The sequence below is a fragment of the Sturnira hondurensis genome, unplaced genomic scaffold, assembly GCF_014824575.4.
Source record: "Sturnira hondurensis isolate 20B ecotype Veracruz unplaced genomic scaffold, ASM1482457v3 Scaffold0000167, whole genome shotgun sequence".
Taxonomy (NCBI): Eukaryota; Metazoa; Chordata; class Mammalia; order Chiroptera; family Phyllostomidae; genus Sturnira; species Sturnira hondurensis.
In genome coordinates, this window is record NW_028072798.1 from 113,570 (window position 1) to 130,707 (window position 17,138).

Consider the following 17,138-nt stretch of genomic DNA (forward strand, 5'->3'; position numbering starts at 1 on the left):
CTAGTAACGTGGGGACACACCACTTGCCAAGGATGTTGCAACTGGAGTGACCTACACTTATTTACTCCATTTAAGTTCCACTGAAGGCCTAGGGTGCCATCCTACCCCAGTGCCTCCAAATGGCTTGGCCGTTCATGCAGATGTATGCCCATCGGGACCTGGACCCAGCAGCCATAATAAAAATGGGCTCATCTCCACCCCCTGTGCTCAGCGTCCCGGCTCTTAGCGCCTCCACTTGCTTTGCTCTTCACTGCCCGGCCTTGTAGGTGCCTCCTCAGCCCTGACTTCAGTGCACGCCCTCTGGGTTTAGGACCCCCAGCCACAGTGGCTCTCCTAGTTCATTTCTTTGTTTTGCTGGAACACTTCCCAAAACGGGAAGTAAGTACAGGGTGGGGCAAAGGTAGGTTTACAGTTGTTCATGTGAAAAATAACAAAATAACAATAAGGGTACAAGAATAAACTGCTTTGCGTACTTATACCTGTAAACCTACTTTTGCCCACCCTGTATATTAAGACGAGCTGATATGATGTGAGATGTCTGTGGCTGTTCTCTAACTCTTGGTTGGCAGTTGGGGGAACGCAGGCATCTGGGTTGGAAATCGTGCCCCTGCAGGATTTTGGAATCGCTGCTTCCTTGGCTTCCATTGGGCAACAGTGCTGCTGGGGAGCCCGATGACACTGGCTCTCTGTCCTTCTGCGTGACCTGCTCCCTTCTGACCTGCCCCCTGATGTTCCCTTCATTGCAGTGTTCTGATATCCCACAGTGCTGTGCTGCAGGAGAAGCCGGGCTCCTTTCTGAGTGGAAAAACCGTCTTGCAGATTTCAGGGCTATATATTAAATGTTATAATATTTAAATATGTGCCACTTAAAACCGAGTATAAACTCCTTCTGCTTATTGTTCTTCCAGTGATAAAATCAAATCAGAATTGCAAATAAAACATAAACCCCCAGCCAGCGGAACTCAACCGTACAACATGAATTCACCATGATGGCTGATGGCCTTCTCTCCGTGTTAGGATTTAGGGACGGATTGCTGCAGCTCAGTGAGTGTCCTGTGAGTGATGTCTTCTGGTTTGGCTTGGTGTAAATCAGTGACTGGTATGTTAAATCCACCCTTTGCTCCTTTTTGCATTAGCCCGTGACAGTGTGATTCTGCCTGATGCCAATGTGGACACACAGAGCCAGCTTGGCTAGAGGATGGTCACCCAGACAAGTTTTAGAGTAGATAGACTTGTTTACAGAACATTTTTGGATTGTCACGAAAATGAAAACACGAAATGTAAATATTTTCACAGAGCGCTCACAGAATCGCCAAGATTCTGTTTGCCTCCGTTCTCCTTAGCGTCTTCCCGCACTAGTTTCTGGCACTCTCCGAAGTGTTGGCTGTTGCCACAGGGCACTCCCCACCCGCGGCCCCTGCTGCCCGCGAGTCTCCCTCAGCCACCACGACCCGTGGGTGTTCGCAGAGCTCTGACCCCAGCGTCCCTCAGACCCCGATTTCGAGATGGAGACTGCGCCGTGGGCCACTGTCTCTTTCAGGGAGCTGTTAGGCTGGTGTCTCAGAGCTTGAAAAGCACAGTCCATTTTCAAGCTGTTTTAGCTTGAGCATTCCTGCCCCCTTCGCTGTTGTGGAGAAAGGTGAGCATGTGTATTGTTTAAAAGTTGACACTGTACTTGATAGGCTCCATGGTATAAAATGTCTGGCTAGTTAGAAGTGTGTGTGCATGTGGTGTGTGTTGTGTGTGAGTGCACGCCCATGTGTGTGTGCACATATGCACGTGAGTGTGTGTGTACATGTGTATATATGTGAGTTCATGTAAGTGTGTGTTGACTCCCCGGGCTGACTGTGTTTCAGGAACTTGCCTGAGTTGTGTTACTGCGGCCTGGTGCCTGAGCCTATTGGCCACTCCTGGCTCTTGCAGGCCTGGTCGCAGGCCGCAGGTTCTGCCTTCAAGGGCTGTGTCTCTGTCACTCAGTGCCTCCCTTGGAGGTGCCAGCATAGCACCTTGCCTCTGCTCACAAATTTGGGGGTGGGCGCTGGAGATGGCTTTACTCTGAACTGCTCGTTGGGTTGTGAAATGTCTACGAGGTCTCAGGTGTGCTCCTGTTACAGCATCTTTCTTCAAAACCTGCATCTTCTCTACTTTTTCCTTCCCCCTCATCCAGTATCCAGGTCATTTCCAAATTCCTTTTGGTTCGCCCTCCCTGTTTATCACTGATTGAGATCTCCATTCTTTTTTAAAAATATATTTTATTGATTATACCATTACAGTTGTCCTATTCCCCCTTCATTCCCCTCCACCCGCACCCTCCCTCCCCCACCATTCTCCCCCCCCTTAGTTTATAACCACGTGTCTCAAGTTCTTTAGATTCTATATTTCCCCCACTATTCTTGCCCTCCCCCTGTCTATTTTCTACCTACCATCTATGCTATTTATTCTCTGTACCTTCTCCCCCTTTCTCCTCCTCCCACTCCCCTGTTGCTAATCCTCCATGTGATCTTCATTTCTATGGTTCCACTCCTGATCTAGCTGTCCTCTTAGCTTGCTTTTGTTTAGGAGATCTCCGTTCTTGCCACAAGTCACATTCCAGCCTTGTCACCTCTCACCTCTCACCTCTCACCGGGATGAGCTAGTGCCTCTCGGCAGTGCTCCTCGCCTCCTCCCTTTGCCCGGCCCTGCAGTCAGACCGGCTGCCCCCTGGCATTTCCCACCCTTGCTCCAGACCCTCAGGGGCTACCATCTTACACGATGAGGGGAAACTGGCAGGCCGCAGGCTGATGGATTTTGTTTGTCTTTCATAATATTTTAAGGAATTGTTAACCAACTTTTTAATTTTTTTAAAGATTTTATTTATTTATTCTTAGAGGAGAAGGGAAGGAGAGAGGGAGAGAAATATCAATGTATGGTTGCCTCTCATGAGTACCCTGCTGGGAACTGGCCTGCAACCCAGGCATGTGCCCTGACTGGGAATCGAACCACGGTTATTTGGTCCGTAGGCCCGTGCTCAATCCACTGAGCTACACTAGCCAGGGCTGTTAACCAACTTTTTTAAAAAATTGAGATATTTTTATACTAATGATCTGTGTTTTCAACTCTTGCTGAAAACATGTAAAATCTTACAGCACTGAGCACATTTCAAAAAGGTTACAATAGGTAGGAATGGAGTGTTCTTTGCTGCCTTTCCTTCAAGCTTGTTTTCATCAGTTTGCCACACTCCCTACCATTCCATATAGAGCTCTTATCTGCCTCAGCTCTCATTTCTGTTCCCTGTGTAGCCTCTATTATTATTTGCAGTGCAGAACTGTCTGACTCGACTCCAACAACTTTTCTACACCATTTATTTGGGATACACCTTGTATTCTTGCCTCCCGTGTACCATTTGCTCTGCTTCTAAATCTGTCCAAATTCTGCCAATCCCCCAAGGCCAGCTGGCACACACTCTCCTCTGTGAAACTTCCCAGCCAGGCCCAGGTGGGAGTTTTCTGCTCCTTAATTACCAAGGCACTTGCACCGGTCTCACTTTTGGTGCCATTGTGTGTCGCTTTGTTCCAAGCTTAGACTGACCATCTGTCCAGTGCAGAGCCTCACAGTGTCTGACACACAGTGCCTCACACACATGTAGTGGATTTGCAGCAGATGAACAACCGGAAGGATACATAAAATGGTTAGGTGTCTTGTTCTGGGGGTCCCAATAGAAGCCATGGTGTTAGCTGGTGACTCACCACAATGACTCTGAGGAGATTGTTTTGCTTCTTGTCACTGGAGCCACTGTCTGGGGATCTGTTTTTAATGTAGAGAAATCCCCAATAAAACTGAACTCTGGTACACCAGACTGGGCTGCGGGTGTAGTCACTCACTCATAAGTGATTTGATTTGTCACTAAGGTTATACTCAGAGATACTGCTTTATGAAGGAGGTAAAGAACTTTAGTCCCATTTAGACTACTTCCATACTCCTTCTCGGAAATATCAAGTGCCAAATATACATAACATACTATGCTGGTGCCTAGATCAGTCTTTGCTTCCTGGGACTCTCCCACATGTACCTCCATGGCTCATGTCTCTGTGTCCTCATCCGGCCTTGGTTTTGGCACATGGACCATCAGAACCCTCCTCGGTTCCACACTCAGTGTGCACGCTGGGCTCAGACTCCTTCTGCCCTCTGATAGATGAGGGCAGATGTGATGAGAAGCTACCTAGGTTGGTAGAAAGTGCTGATGCTCAATGATAATTGTAAGCAGTCAGGGAAGAATTGTATCAACTTCCCCATAAAGATTGCTAAGCCCAGTTTCCCAGCCACATGCCTTTGGTAATGGTAGTGACCTTGCACTGTATTTTCTATATGTCTGTCAAGCCCCTCCGAGAGGGGAGGGAGTTGTGCTTCCCGCATCTGAGTCTCGCGTGTGAGTGGACTCTAGGAAAGTCTTCACCAAAGGAAGGGAAGGTTCTGTGTCGGACAGTCCGGGCCAGGAGCCACTCACCACATGTTGTAGCGGGGCACTAAAATGTGGCTAATGTGATGGAGGAACTAAATTCTCAGCTGTAATTCATGTCACTGAATTTAAATGTAAATTAGTCTAAGAACACATAGGAAGGGCCCATGGACTTGAACAACGGTGTGAGGACTGACTGTGGGGGTGAGAGGCCAGCTGGGTGGAGAAGGGCAAAAATTGGGACAACTATAATAGCATAAACAATAAAGTAGTTTTAAAAAAGAATTAAAATGTAAATATCGCATGTGGCTGCTGTAGGGGACAGCCCAGATCTTGAGGACTGGGGAAAATGAGTTACCCAGGGCCTGAGAGGGGGCCGGGCACTCCCGGTGAGAGCATCCCTGCTGCTGGGCCTGGTCCTTCTCGTATGTGGAGGGGACTTGATGTTGCTACACAAGTGAAAGCCCCTTTGATCAAATTTGGTAGGACACCAACGCTGAGTCATGTCTGCAGGGAACCTGTGTCTGAGCTGTTTTGAGAAAGGCATTAATTACATACTCTTTTACTTCCTTTATGAAAAGCAGACTTGGAGCTCCCCTTACCTGTGATTCCCTGAGAACCTTCTATGCTCATCTTCCTCTGTTCAGTGTCATTAAACGAGTGATTAGGAGAGGAGTAGGGAAATAACCGTTACTGATATCCAAACTAGTCTTCTTTGGCCAGGCTTTTTTTGTGAAGTGAGTCAGTGGAAACTGGTTACGTGGGTATTGTGGCCTCATGCAGAGGTGATTTAATCTGGAGCTGTGTTTTCTAGAATGCACACACAATGTCTGAGGCTCCCTTCCAGAGGCCCAATGACCATGGCTTGAGCTTCGGGAAAGGTCACAACTGATTTCTCCGCACGGGGGCTTCCCGGCTGCACTCTGTGCTCACGGGCTGCCAGGGGTCTTGCGAGCTAGTGAGTGTCTTGAATGGTCTTTCAGTCACCATGAATCGTTTCACTGTGAGAAATCTGACGCCCCTGTGTCATGAGTGTATGTTCATGATACAGTCTTTCCTATAAGTCAGCTGGGCAACTGCTCAGCTAGCTGCTGGCTGAGCAGCCTGGCACCAAGCAATAGACAAGAGTCATACACAGTAATTCTGCTATTCACTTGTTGAATGCAGGTTCCCTCAAAGTAGACCATCAACATACATTAGTATCCTACTCACACTCTAATAGTCTAAGAGAAATATAACACACATCCACAGCAATCATTGGGGGATTATGAGCCCGAGTCCCAGAGTCTCAGTCTGCAGGTCTGGGAGACAGCACAGTGGGCAAGGGAGTTGCCAGCGTCTTGCAAGGGAGGGTCTCCGGAGCCAGCCCTCAGTCCAGCAGGGCAGGGCCTCAGCAGCTGGTGACACGCATGGTGTGGAGCAGCACTCTGGGGTGTGGAGCTCGGCTGTCTCAGCAGTGCTCTGGAGCCTGCCTCAGTTTTACCTTGAAAGTGGTGCACTCTACCCTTCTGAGTCTTTTCGATAAATGTCTTAGCGCCCCTGATGCCAAGTGTAGAATTTCCCCGGAAGCCTCTGGGTGGTACGTGGCTGTTCTGTTCGACACCCCTGCTTGCAAGTGAGGAATTTCCCCAGGAGCCTATCTGTGGGTGGTCCCAATCTGCAGACACGGCTGTTCTAATTACATGTGCAGTTATCTTTCGTAAGTGTGTCTCCTTGCCAGATGTGCCTGATCTGGCTTAGGAAATTTCCCTCTTGANGTGCACTCTACCCTTCTGAGTCTTTTCGATAAATGTCTTAGCGCCCCTGATGCCAAGTGTAGAATTTCCCCGGAAGCCTCTGGGTGGTACGTGGCTGTTCTGTTCGACACCCCTGCTTGCAAGTGAGGAATTTCCCCAGGAGCCTATCTGTGGGTGGTCCCAATCTGCAGACACGGCTGTTCTAATTACATGTGCAGTTATCTTTCGTAAGTAGCCTTGTTCTCACCAAATATTATCAGATGTGCCTGATCTGGCTTAGGAAATTTCCCTCTTGAACCAAAGGGTCATGGTTGACCGGCAGCCATTTTGGTTCACACGAGTGACTCCATTTTGTTTTATATACTTTATGCTTTTTTTTTTTTTTACTTTATGCTATCTTGACCAGAGCAATGCCATTTTATTGGTCCTGCTCTCTACACCTTGGTAGCTGTAACCACTGTGTTTTTTAATTCTCTCTCTATGAGTCTTCCTCTCAGCAGCAGTTTCACATAAGCACAGAAAGAGAAAGTCAGTTGAGCAGGTATAGGGGAAGGAGGTGGGGGAAGCCTGGAGGGACAGAGGCGAGCGGGTACCCCTGGAGGGTGGGAAGCAGCACTCACATCCACTGTGGCCTTTCACGGTGTCCTGACAATGGCGTGGGGTGTTGGGATCCTCCCAGCCTCCTTCAGCATCCTCTGCCCCTAAGGAGGCCACATCTATACCCACCTCCCTGCTCTTCCCCCAGCAGAGCTTAAAAATGTCATCTTATATGAAATAGCAGCTCTATGCCACCAGTGTGAGGGACAGACTGACTGGATGGGCCTGGCAGGTACCATGGAATATTCTCGTAGCCAGTTGCATACTCACACCTGCATGGCCCCCCTGATGTCCTGGGCAGTCAGGTGATCATGTTTTAATTTCACTCCTATCATGGTTCTTCAGCAAGAAGTGTCATCTCTTTCTTTTTCTTATTAATTTCTTAAAAAGAGATTTTAGCCTTAACAAGACTATGGATTTTAGAGCTGCCCCTCTACTTTATGTTCAACTTCTGTTTTATCCAAGCTTCTCAGTAGGGATCACATATCTCAGAATAGTAAGGAAACAGTACTCAGTCATCAAGATGTCTTAGTGGCGTGCCAGGTACTATTTTAAGAATTCGATATCAATTAGCTGATTTGATGTAAACCTCACTGTTAGAAGGTAGTTGTTACCATTTTTATAAGTGGAGAAACTGAGGCCAGAAAGGATGAGGCACTTGACCAGAGTCACCCTGAGAGTTAGTGGCAAAGCTGGCCTCTGGCTCGGGCTGCCAGCACGGGAACCCTGAGCAGTGGCCACCCTTTAGCCTTGTTCTCACCAAATATTTAAATTTCCTATTTTTGTCCTGGCTGTTGTGTCTCAGTGGGTTGAGCATGGCCTGTGAACCAGAAGGTCCCTGGTTCAATTCCCAGCCAGGGAATATCCCAGGCTAGGTCCCTGGCTGGGGGAGTGCAAGATGCAACCACCAATTGATGTTTGTCTCGTGCACGAAGATGTTTCTCTCCTTTTCTTTCTCCTTCTCTTCCCTCTATCTAAAAGTAAATAAAATCTTTAAAAAAATAAGCTTACACCTGGCTGGTGTGGCTCAGTGGATTGAGCGCAGGCCTGTGAACCAGATGATCGCAGTTCGATTCCCAGTCAGGGCACATGCCTGGGTTGCAGGCCAGTTCCCAGGCAGGGGACACATGATACATTGTGTGTCCTCGGCAGAGGCAACCATACATTGATATTTCTCGCCCTTTCCTATAAACCTGTGGCAGAGTCCAGTTTTCACCAGACCCAGAACCAAAAAGGAGTTATTTAATCCCTGAAAAAGATCAAAGATCGGCACAGACACCAGGAGAAAGGTGACCATTGGGCAGAAAACCACTGCTCTCACTGCTTTTTCTGTGATTTGAAGATCAAACCCTGTGGTGTACTTGAAATTGCAGGTTTCTGCCAGAGTAGAAATTTTATTTTTTACTGCTTTGTGACTCTTCAACCTCCTTTGTTTTCTTCCTCCCTCTACCCCCTTGCTTCTCTTTTCTCTCCCTCTTCTTCCCCTTCTCCTCCTCCTCCCTCCTTTTTCCTGTTTTCCCTTTCCCCCTCTTTCCTCTCTTTCTCCTACTTCCCTTCCTTCTCCTCCTTTCCCTCCCCTTTCTCTTGGCCCCTCCTTCTGCCTGTATTGTCAACCTCCTTAAATTCGTGATCTGGTCATTTATTTGACTCAGCTAAGTCTGTTCAGTACAATGCCGTTTCTCACTAAATAGAATGCCTTCCATTTGTCCTCCAGGAAGAAGAAATGCCAGATGTGGAAATTGACATTGATGATCTTCTCGATGCAGACAGTGAAGAGGAGAGAGCCTTAAAGTTACGGGTAAGCAGCTTTCAAAATCTGGAACCTTCCGGTTATAGATAGGTGAATCCACCTGGGTCTCCAGAGCTTGGCCTGCATGGACTTCGCCCGCAGAGGTATCGGCACCAGCTCTCGGGCAATGGCAGTTTGCGGAGAGGAAAGTGGTGGGATGCTAGGTGTTCGCCCTCACGAAATGCACCTCTGACGATAAAGCACTTCTTGATGGTCAGTTCCCGAAGCACCTTATGGATATGAATTTGTCCAGCCTCCTCTTCTTGGGAGGGCGAGCTGGTTCTGCCTCCAGAGATCCACTTGCTGGAGAAGGAAGCGACACCCCACAGTTGTATGAAAAGGAGAAGGGCTAAGCTAGAACTGGAGTGTCTAAACCCAGGACTCCGGTCTCGCAGTTGTGGATTATATCATTCATGATATTCCTTTCTACAAAAGATTGTTTACAACGTAATTCTGTTTAATAAAATACCTTTTGTTGGAGTATGCTTACCTGGTAGCATTCTGGGATAGCTATGGATGTTGAGATGTTTCATGGTTCCTGAGTTCAGAGTAAGGCAATGTTTATTTTCCTTCCCAGAGGTGGTCAAATCTATCATTTTAAAATCTGTATTTGGGAGTTTCTAAAACCAATAAACCTCTGGACCTGCCAAGGTTTTTAACGTTCACTGATAATTGCTGTTAATAGCTGTTGGCCGTGGCCAGTGGCAAATGATCGCTGAAGGCAATCAAAGGGCACATTTCAGTATATTAATGTGTTTAATGGGTTAATAATTACTAATGTCCCTTGAGGGGTGAACAGTCTCAGTGTAATGATTATTTCCTTGGGAGTCAATTTAATTGGGAGATGAAAGTCAAAAAATTAATCAATGCAGAATGTGATGACATAAAGTTTTCCTAAAATTGAAAACTTGAAAGAGGATTTAGCTACTGTCAGGTCATCCCCCTTTGGTTCCCAGCCAGGCCCCTCCTTGTCCAGTGTGACTGTCACCATCTTTCACAGCTTGTCTCAATTCGAGTCTCTCTAGTTTGTTATTAACCAAGCTGGCAGCCCCAAGGAAAGTGTGTGTGTGTGTGTGTGTGTGTGTGTGTGTGTGTGTGTTCTGGATAGTGTGAGGCATTTGTGCATAGAGAAGACATAACTCCTATTTCAGCACCTGTTAGCCATCTAAAGATATAAAGCGTGATTCTAGAGAGTGGATAGGAAATGTTGATTTACCGTGTTTACGGTAGTACTCTACCGATGAAATAGTTTTTGATTTCATTTTTAAAATGCAATTGAATTTTAAAATAATAAAACTTGCCTTCTGTGTACTTCATTCTAGGAAGCTCTCGTAGACTGCTACAAACCAACAGAGGTAAACCAATCATGTTTCCTAAATACCATGTTTGAACTGTTCTTTATTAAATCAACTTGTCTATTTTTAAAGCTAAACCACAATAAATGGGTTTGATTAAGTCCAGACTGAGTCCAATTATTATCCTAAGGGAAGTACATCTGTGTGAATAGTACTACCTTCCTCACCTGTGAGCCTACACATGTCTGGTTGAGGAAGACTTAACGCTAATGGAATCTCATGCTTGCTTTTATGTAGAAGCCAAACTTCAACTGTGAGAGGTTTTGGAATCATTTCAGTAAAAGTCTAAGGTTTGTAACTGGAGAATACATTCTGAGAGCTAGAGCTAAGAGCTTAGCTTAGCTAAGAGCTAAGTCTATTATTCAGAATTGAACAGTTGCTTTTCTTGGAAGAATACATTTATGCTTTGTTTGGATATTTACTAAGTGTATAAATACTAATGTGAAAAACAAAGTATATTAATTTGATTAGACCAAAGCATTTACTGTATATTCTAATGCCTGAATAATAGTGTGGGAATTAAGGGTTTGATCACTTATGAAAATATTGGTAAAAGAGAAATTAAAAGATTCATCAGATGCTTTGGAGTCCATGTAGTGGTGGGACTTTTGGTTTTTGAAGTGGTTTCATTACAAAGTGGAGGGAAAGCGTGCTTTTAGAAGAGTGTTTAAGATTTAAATGACTGGGGTGTCTTATGATCATTTGGTTTGCAACCAGTTACTGCTTATTCGAGCTTTATCCATACTAGCTCTGGTTTACATTTATATTGATTATATCTTGCAATTATAGAGTTTTAAACTTTAATTTCAGTTATAAAAATGTATTCTAATCAATGTCCTACATAATCATCATTTTGAAAGTCAAACATACCATTAGCTTATAATGAAAAAATAGCAGTGCCTCTCCCACCCATCAATATCCCTCCCTAAAGGTATGTGCTTTATATTCAATGTATTATATTTATATGTTTTTATACAAGAACACTTTTGGCTGTTTCCCTGCTATTTACTCTTATATTTCTAACTATGCATTTACAGCTTTTTTTTTCACTTATGACTTATGGGGAAATGTGGCAGCCCTCTCACTCACCACGTAATTTATTTCCCTTCATCCCCTTTGTAAAGTTATTTGACATTTTCTGTTAACAGTCAACTGTAATCATATTATGATTTAAACAAATGTTTTTCACTGCTAAACCAAAGAGTAAGATATGACCGTGGTCCCTTTCTTATACAGCCCTTTGTTTTTCTTGGAGTTGATAGTTGCCTTGTCTTTATTTTGTCTCCGTGCTGTCTATTGCTATATTTTGTTGAACTTTCCAGTATCTTTGTTGAGTATGTAATACTGTTTTTTATGTATGCTTAAACACATCATTACCTCCCCCCTCCCCACTTTAGACTTTCCTTCTGAAGCCCCTTTGCAACAATCTGGAGAAATTATTCTCTGGCTTTACTGAGTAGCTACTGTGCTGAGATTTCTGTTTACTGCTATTCTATATTAGATGCCTTGCTCCTTAAATCCCAGACTTCCTCAATTGGAGTGCATCATTCAGTAGCTTTTTGGGAAACAATGCACAGAAAGTAACTTTTTTTAACCCTTTCATATATAAAAATAAATTTCGATCATTATAGTTGGGACAATATAGAATTCCAGAATAATAAAAATTCATTATTAAAACTCAATTTTAAAGGCATTAGTCTATCGTTGTATTACTTCTGTTGTTAAGAAGTTCGATGCTATTTCTATCCTCAGACATTTATTTGTATGTGACCTGTTTTTCCCCCCTTAGTGAACTTTTAGGATTTTTTTCCACATTTTGAATTTTATAATATACTCTAATGTGGGTCCTTTTCTACTCAAATCCTGGGTATTTTGCAAGCTGTTTTAGTCTGAAGATTCATATATTTTAGTTCTTCAAAAATTTTATTTTATTATTTTTTTCTCAGAAGTCTGTATCATTCACTCTCTTATTTAGATGGTACATCTTCTGAATGGGGTGTCTAATTTCTTAACTTTTCTATTTTGTTTTACGTCTTCTTGATCTTTTTTGTTCTTCCTGCTGAAACACTTCCTGACTTTATCTTCTGTTCTTTTTACTGATATTTTAAGTTTTCAGCTATTTTATTTTTATATCAAGAGCTCTTTCTTTTTTTAAATGACTGAGGGAGTAGAGCAATGAATCTACTCAAAATTTTTTTAATTTAATTTATTTATGTTTAGAAGGGAAGGGAAGGAGAGAGGGAGAGAAATATCAATGTATGGTTGCTTCTCATGCATCCCCTGCTGGGAACTGGCCTGCAACCCAGGCATGTGCCCTGACAGGGAATCAAACTGTGATGTTTTGGTTCACAGGCCCGTGCTTAATCCACTGCACTACACCAGCCAGGGCAAAGAGCTCTTTCTTGATCTCTGATCATTATTTTGGTTTAGTATTTCTTCTTGTTTCCTTGATGCAGTCTATTCTTTTTCTCTTTTAGGACATTAATCAGATGTTTTCTTTTTTTTTGTTTCCTTTTTGCATTTTAAGAATATTGTGCTCTCTACACTGCCTCTGTTTTCTCTGCATCCACCTTTTTTTCCTGTCCATTTTCATCTCTCTTTGCTGATTTTTAGGAGTGGACTCATGTTTGAGCATTAGGGAGCCAGTAAGCTGATTAAAATCTGCATGTGTGAGCACAGCCTGTCAATTGGTGGGTCTCTCCATGGAATCACTAGGTTACAAACAAGATTTTTTTTCTATGGTGTGTGTGTATGGAGCAAGGAGACCACTCAAATGTTGCTATTTGGACCTTTTTTCCCCTCCATGGACCAAGAATGGGAAAAAGGCAAAAAATCTTGCCGTTTAGTTTCTTTGGACACAGAACTTCTTGACTTACAGTCGGAGGGTTAATGTAAGAGTTGAAATAATTATTTATTTGGAGAGTCATATTGAATTATTGTGAAGGATTAGACAAAGAATAATAAAATTATGTTGATGACTTAGCATGTGGTGTGGGATGGGCTGAGAGTGAGTCTGAACTGGTAGGTGTAGACCTGCCATTTATTTACTTTTTATTTCCCTTTTCTTCAGTTCTTCTAGATGGAGAAGTTCAGGTTTTGGTTGTTTAGGTGGGAAGGGTTGGACTTGCTGCTTTCTCTTCTGATGGGCTCTGCAGCCAGGCAGCAGTAAGAAGTCATTTTCAAGTTCTCACCTAAATGAGCCCTGTTCTCCCCAATTTTTCAGCCAAGTTTATCTGTCTATTAAAGGATCATTTCAGAAAAGGTTGGGTAATTTTTCCTTTGAGAAAACTTATCAAAGAAATCAACTTTACTGGCACCTGGAGTGTGATGATTTTCAATAATAGCTTTTGTTTTCCCAGGGCTCTGTAGTTCACGTTGTGGTATTGAGCATTCTCGTATTTAACCTTCATAATCATCACTTGAAGAGTGTGGGTAACTTATCTAAGACCTCACAGGAGTGGGCAAAGAGGCTAGGACCTAACTCCAAGGTCCTGACTGCTGACCTTATACCCTTTCTTTCCATCCTGCTGGTTTTCCAAAGCTACTTAACTCAGTAATACTTTCAGGACATTAAAGGATTTTGTCTTATCTCAACTAAATGCCCAATAACGAGTGATGCTCTTTTTCAAATAGCTTTCTCTGGGAGTGGTATTTTTTTTAGTCAAAAAGATTTTACATATAATTATGCTGCTTTGAAGTTCGAAGCATAAGGAAGAGATCATTGCTGATTCAGATACATTTTTATAGTCTTATTGTATAGGCATGGTGGGAGGTAAAGACTAGACTTCCAATCAAGAGTCTTATGCCAGCACCAGTACTCAATGTGTGTGACTTTAAGCACTTTTCTCAACTTCCCCAAGCCTTGAAGATGGAACTAATAATGACTTGCTTGGATTTTAGTAAGGACTATTTGCAATAATAATAATTTTAGTGATAGTAACAACAACGATAAAGTTGCTAAACCATTACTAAGCACATGTTAGGCACCGATCTAATCACATCACGTGTATTAACATGTTTTATCTTCACAACAAAGCTATGAGGTTGACACTGTTGTTGTCAGGGAATTTGAAACATAGGAAAGCTCTGCAATCCATCTAAGTGACGTAATTAATGGAGAAGTCAAGGTATGAAATAAAACACATACCATATTTTTTGGACTATAAGATGCTCTTTCCCCCCAAATTTGGGAGGAAAAGGTGGTGCATCTTATAATCCGAATGTAGATTACCTGGCTCACTGTTGGGGGGCCGGCAGTGGAGCAGGGTCACAGGTTATCAAATATCTTACCACATTTTTTGCTTCAAAAATTTTTTTCCTATTTTTCTCTTCTAAAACCTAGGTGTGTCTTATGGTTCAGTGCATCTTATAGTCCTAAAAATACGGTAACATGAAGCTTGGCACATGCTAGTTAATCTGGTTCTATATAAAGTAATGCTTCTCCATTACGTAGTAAATATGCAAAATACCAAAATTCACCAACAATGATGTTCTTGAATTATTTAAATGAAGAGTAGACTTTGAAAAATCTACCAGTTTCACCAATATGTCTCCTAAAGCAAGGACATAAAGAATAAACACATGAGACTATATCGAATTAAAAAGCTTCTGCGCAGCTAAAGTAAATATATCAGCAAAACAAAAAGGGAACCAACCATATGGGAAAATATATTTGCCAATGATACCTTGGACAAAGGTTTGATCTCCAAAATATATAAAGAACTCACATGACTACACACCAGGAAATAAACGATCCAATTAAAAAATGTCTGAACAGACATTCCTCCAGGGAGGGCATACAGAGGGCCCAGAGACATATGAAAGGATGCTCAGCATCACTAGACATCAGGGAGATGCAGATTAAAACCACAATGAGATACCACTTCACACTGGTCAGAATGGCCATCATAAACAAAACAACAAACAAATGTGGGTGAGGTTGTGGAGAAGAGGGAACCAGTACACTGTTGATGGGAATGCGGACCGGTGCAACCACTGTGGAAAACAGTATGGAATTTCCTCAGAAGATTAAAAATGGAACTGACTTTTGACCTTCTGTCATATACAGAAGTCCTTGGCTAATAAAAAAAAAGTACTTGTGCTTTCCCACTTTCCAAACTGTCAATTTGTAACATGTAAATTTTTTCAGACTTGGACTTTTTGAAACAGGCAGTATAATTGAGTGAATGCCATTTCTGATGTAGTTGGTATTAACATAGGGCTGATTTAAAGGTAGAAAAAGGGTATTTTTTATGTAATGCAAGAAGAAAAGGAGTATTTTTGTTTGGGTTGTTACTTGAATTTGGGACAACAGCAGCAGCCTAGTGGACATGGTGGCAGTCAGGGGTGGGAAGACGGGAAGGAGCTTCTTTTCCTGTCTCTCACTCTGACTTTGCACGGTTTTCAAATCTCCAGATCACATAAGATCACCCCCGTTGTATTGGGATGGTGGACAGAAAATGCATTGAATATTGAGGACATCTGTTAAGGGAGTTACCAGTGCAATCAAAGGATTTTTAGAAATCCTCTTTTCTATTGGGAGGTAGCTGTGCCATTTTTCTACGATAAAGACCAGATTTTTCTTTCTGTGCATTTATTTCATTTCTGTGAAATAGAAGTTGGGGTATTTCCTATCCCTCTAGCAATCAAAGTGTGTAATTTGGCATACTGTATTTTCCCAGGTGTAATGCACACCCATGCTTTTTAGCTCATTATACACGGGATTATTATACCCATGATATGTAATCATATATAATGTACACGGGTATGTGACCCATGTATCATGCACATCCTTATTTTTTTCCTCAAAAATTTGGGCAAAAAAGTGTGCATTCTACACAGTAAAATATGGTACATCAGCGGTTCATGTAGGTGATTAAATCTAGGAGGAAGTGGTAAGAAGTGTGTTCTGGGTGTCCGTAATCTGCCTGGTCACAAAAATGTCATGGCCACATGAAGGTACAGGAATGGGATCTCTGAAGCTCTCAGTGGTTCTGATGATACCGACTGTGGTTTCTAAAATGAATGAGGGAGGCAGGGCTGCTTTGCTCTTCTTTCTGTGCTTGGGTGAGCCCAAGCTCCACTTTGAAACATTTATAGACCTGATTAAGATTGTCTTCATTGCCCTGACCAGTGAGGCTCAGTTGTTTGGGCATCATCCCACAATGCAAAGGGTCAGCAGTTTGATTTCTGATCAGGGCACATGCCTGGGTTACAGGTTTGACCCCCTGGTTAGGGCACATAGGAGGGATGACTGATCATTGTTTCTCTTCCTCTCTTTCTCCCTCCTTTCTCCTTTCTCTAAACATAAATAAAGCCTAAAAAAAAAAAAAGATTGTCTTCACTGAGGAAAATCAACCAAGAAATATTAGCTAAGGTTGCTAAAGGCATGTAGTTATGAAGCAAATCTGCATTTATTTCCTGGTCTTTATTCAGCTTTCTTGCAGATGTAGGGAACCAGCCACAAGACAATTCTCACTTTTGACACCAACGTCAAGTTCACAGGTCTATAAGACCATAACTCATGTTTCATTCTTGGCTAGAAGGACCCACAGAACTCACTGTAAGTTGTCATATTCACAGTTACAGTTTGTTACAGACAAAGGCTACATACAGATTAAAATCAGCAGAGGGAAGAGCTTCATGGGACAGTGTTCAGGAAAGTTCCAAATGTAGAGCCTCCTGGGGCCCTCTCCCAGTGGGGTCATGGACAGTGTTGACTCTCAGATGAGATATATGACAGTGTGTAGAGAACATTGCCAACCAGAGAAGCTCATCTGAGCCTGGAGGTTTGCGCTTTTCAATGGGACTTGGTTTCATGGTCATAGTTGGCTGCCCACGGTAACCTCACATCTGCAGGCCCTCTTGATAATGAGCTAGGACCCTCGAACTCAAAACCCCCATCCTGAATCACATTGTGAGATCACTTTGCATGCCCCAAGACCCCAGGTAAACAAAGGCACTTTCATTAGGCAGGACATTCCAAGGGCTTAGAGCTTGCCTCCTAGGAGCTGAGGGCAAAGACCAGATCTCTTTTTTGGGCAAGGTGAAATTCCTCACTACACAGTCTTACAAGCAGGACCATGAGAATAGTGGTGATGTTGAGAATGGTAATTGTCATGTAACATAAGAAAAAAGAGATGCCATCGTAGGAAGAGCCACATACATCTTGTCTTTGGAATGCTTTTCTCCAGTAATTAGTGATTTTTGCTTTTTTAAGGAAGAGA

General features: G+C 43.1%; 1 protein-coding gene across 1 annotated transcript in view; it reads left to right on the forward strand.

The window, feature by feature from the left end:
* PPP1R14C (protein phosphatase 1 regulatory inhibitor subunit 14C) overlaps window positions 1–17,138 on the forward strand; it is a 73,185-nt gene that overhangs the window by 44,855 nt on the left and 11,192 nt on the right. The window contains exons 2-3 of the mRNA XM_037048778.1: window positions 8,483–8,566; window positions 9,880–9,912. Coding sequence (XP_036904673.1) covers window positions 8,483–8,566; window positions 9,880–9,912 — 117 coding nt within the window. The remainder of the gene's footprint in view (window positions 1–8,482; window positions 8,567–9,879; window positions 9,913–17,138) is intronic.